Source organism: Aedes aegypti, chromosome 2 (genome assembly GCF_002204515.2).
Source record: "Aedes aegypti strain LVP_AGWG chromosome 2, AaegL5.0 Primary Assembly, whole genome shotgun sequence".
In the NCBI taxonomy this organism is placed as follows: Eukaryota; Metazoa; Arthropoda; class Insecta; order Diptera; family Culicidae; genus Aedes; species Aedes aegypti.
This window is the reverse complement of record NC_035108.1, coordinates 384,440,182-384,443,227: the sequence shown is the minus strand read 5'-3', so window position 1 is coordinate 384,443,227 and position 3,046 is coordinate 384,440,182. Positions and strand designations below refer to the sequence as shown.

The window sequence follows — 3,046 nt, the reverse complement described above, 5'->3', positions numbered from 1 at the left end:
GTACTGTGGAGGATATTAAACACTGTGTGGCAGTATAATCTTATATGGAGATTCAAAAAACTCATAACACTCATTAAAGTAACTCATTACACTTTCTAAATAGGTACCTATTTTGAACTCCAACTTTTTTGTTTCGACTCATACGCGCGTTGGAAAACAATTATCGTTCTCAAATTATGCTCCCTATTATGCTGTGATATAAGTGAAAAAAGTTGTCTAATCGATTATAATACAAAAGTGTGTAATGGGGTAATGATCTATGTACAATACCGTGTGATAGTAAAGCCGATTTATTCGCACATCTAGCTATGGAAGCCGGGCGACACGCCGTAAGAATATGTAAAGTGTAACTCTCCGGCTTCCTGGCCTCCGCCGTGACAATTCTTCAGTCGTTTGCTCTCCAGAATGAAATCGTCCACATCTTCCGAGGTTGATTCGTAGCGTTTGCGGCCCCTCGCTTCCGAGGAATTGATACCCTGGTCTTCGTCTACCTCGCAGGCTTGATATTGCAGGAAGATTGGTTCGATCCGCTTGCCCGATTTCTTAAGCATGTACGGATCGAACGGGAAGAACGTGTCTAGACATTCTTCTGGGGTTTGGGATTCGTTCTTGTAGACGGTTGCAAGCTTTCGGCGTGCATTTCTCTCCAATATCGTGTGACAGTAGGCCAGCTGGTGAGCACGGGTTACACCCGCAAACGCCGTGGCCACTGCCGGTAGACAAACTCTCAACGGATTGAGATGGCAGGTAACGATGGATGACAGCTGCAGGCTTTGTAGGAAAGTGAGATTTTTTGCATTGGACGTAAGATGCTTACTGCGGAATGCAACCACGTAGAAGATCGCCTGGCACACCGAATAGAACACCATGTGCGCTTTCAACGATTGATTATAATGCATCGAATCCATCCGTTGGATGTAATTATGCACCCAGTAGGAGAATTCTTGTAAGGTAGATTTCAAAAGACTGAAATATACAAAGAAATTGTTAGCACTTTGTCAGATCATCACATCGGTTACTCAAACTTACACTAGAGGAACATATTTTGCACGTGCCAGCATGCTAGCAATGTATCCCACAGCAGCCTGTCGCATCGGAGTCGACACATTTGGATTGCACACCTGTTTCCACAAATACGTGATAAAATATTCGACGTACGATTGCTTAAAACTGCAGATATAAAACACTAAGAACTGTACATGATGCGTATTGTGCGTAGGAAGAATGTGCTTATCGAACAAAGCTAGCAAAATTTTGAACATCCTATCGGCATCGCTTGTATTTTCTGACGTTGCCCGTTGTTCGATGTACTTGAACATTTTCTGCATGCAACAATCCAGAGTCTCCGCAATCGGCAACTTCATGATAATATCGTCATTATCATCTTCGTCTATCACTGCTGGATCCTCATCCATCGAGAAAATCTGATCATCGTCTGGAAATTCAGCATCCTCGATTTCGTTACGCGGAGTATTTACATCGATTGTAAGCAATCTGTTAAAAATGATCTCCAACAGCTCTTCGGAAAACATGGACGAGTGTTCTGTCATCCATAATACATTATGTAGGTATCCACAGATTACATGCATTGGCTTCTTGAAGTACGGAAACTGCTTTCTCAACTGCACTAGTATTACATTAAATATCCTGGAAATAAAACGGAAATTCTTGAATTAAAACCTACAATTCCACAGTTATGGATCAATTAGTGGTGGTTACTCCTGAGGCTTTTTCAAACATCTCAAATCAACATGTATTTCTTATTTTTCAAAATCCCATCGATTACCTACAACATATAGAAAAAGAGTCGAGCTGGCCCTTACACTGGAACATTCTTTAAAACTTGAACTAATTAGACATGATTTGATCCAATATATCTTAAGGTGTCCTAACAGAAATCTTGATTAGGCAGACATCTTTTGCCAAAGTATGTTTTGAGCGAAAAATTCGGTTTCAAAAGCGAACGGTACTCACATCGGAATGACATTCTTCAGTCTTTCGATCAATTCATGAATCGGCGATAGCACCTTCAGCACATCCTCACTCGGAACGCCGTAAATCCAACCGGTTCGTTCTTCATCCTTTGGCACGAACAGTTGCACCAGCTTCGATACGGCCAACGACGTATAATTACTGTGAGCCACCAGCAGTTCTATCACAAAGTCCATATAGATTTCCCGTGCCGTTTCGCTTCGAACTACCCAGTTTACCGACAGGAGAGCCTCGACCAGCATCCCAAAGTTGGCATTCAACATGTAGACGCTTCGTTTCGATTCGATGAAGACCTGCTGGAACTTCCCATCGTCGAACTGTTCCTCCTTGATGGCCGCCAGGAGATGTTCGAAGCGCTGCAGTCGATTGCTTTCCAGGGCATCTTGCAGGACAGACTCCACTGAGAGGTCATCGAAATGTACCTTATTCTGCGATAAGCTGCCGTTCAGCTTCGAACCGTCCAAACTGGGGTAGGGTTTTAAAATTGATGAAATACGACGTTTATCCGCTGTGACAGACATTCTAACATGACCAAATGAAACCGTAATCCGGATTCCGGCGAAGAGATCCTCCAATCCCCGGAAGCTGTTTCAAGGCTATTTCGGCAGCAGCGGTAGCGGGTATAGATGACAAACTGAATTTCACACAGATAACGATCCGAACCGAGTAATTTTGATCCGGATGTCTCACGCACGATTTGTCACACTCGAATTGTACCAACTTGTGAAATATTCACAACTTTTATACAAATTAAAACTGAATTAACACGGGTTTTCACGCCACCCGAGCACGTTTTAACACGTTACAGATTTTTTCACCTCACTCTCGATGCAAAATTTGACGTTTTCGCGGTTTTTATTTCTTCCTTTCTTTATTCGATGTTTGTTTTGATTCGCTTTCGTATTCACCACACTGACCCACGTGGCTTGAATCACATATCAAGCGTGTGCTAGAATAAGGGCGTAAGTCGCATGATCGATTTCTCTTCATCGATCCTCTCTTCTGTGAATAAAGGTGACAAGATGCGGGTTTGTTGGCATTATTTCACTTCAGA

At 42.7% G+C, this 3,046-nt stretch overlaps 1 protein-coding gene across 1 annotated transcript; it reads right to left on the bottom strand.

The window, feature by feature from the left end:
• Positions 1–220: 220 nt before the first annotated feature.
• Positions 221–2,840, bottom strand: LOC5576034 (RNA polymerase I-specific transcription initiation factor RRN3). The gene is made up of 3 exons (XM_001655925.2): positions 1,975–2,840; positions 1,030–1,647; positions 221–966 (listed from the first exon to the last, which is right to left on the bottom strand). Exons 1-3 carry the CDS (start codon positions 2,511–2,513, stop codon positions 303–305), a joined length of 1,821 nt encoding a protein of 606 aa, XP_001655975.1. The 5' UTR covers positions 2,514–2,840; the 3' UTR covers positions 221–302.
• Positions 2,841–3,046: the final 206 nt, after the last annotated feature.

Bases quoted from the DNA above. Each gene is read 5' to 3' on its own strand.
- LOC5576034 (XM_001655925.2), bottom strand. From the start codon at position 2,513: ATGTCTGTCACAGCGGATAAACGTCGTATTTCATCAATTTTAAAACCC. The intron at 1,648-1,974 runs GTGAGTACCGTT...TTTTATTTCCAG, and splicing joins CTGAAGAATGTCATTCCGAT to GATATTTAATGTAATACTAG. The intron at 967-1,029 runs GTAAGTTTGAGT...TGTATATTTCAG, and splicing joins GCAAAATATGTTCCTCTAGT to TCTTTTGAAATCTACCTTAC.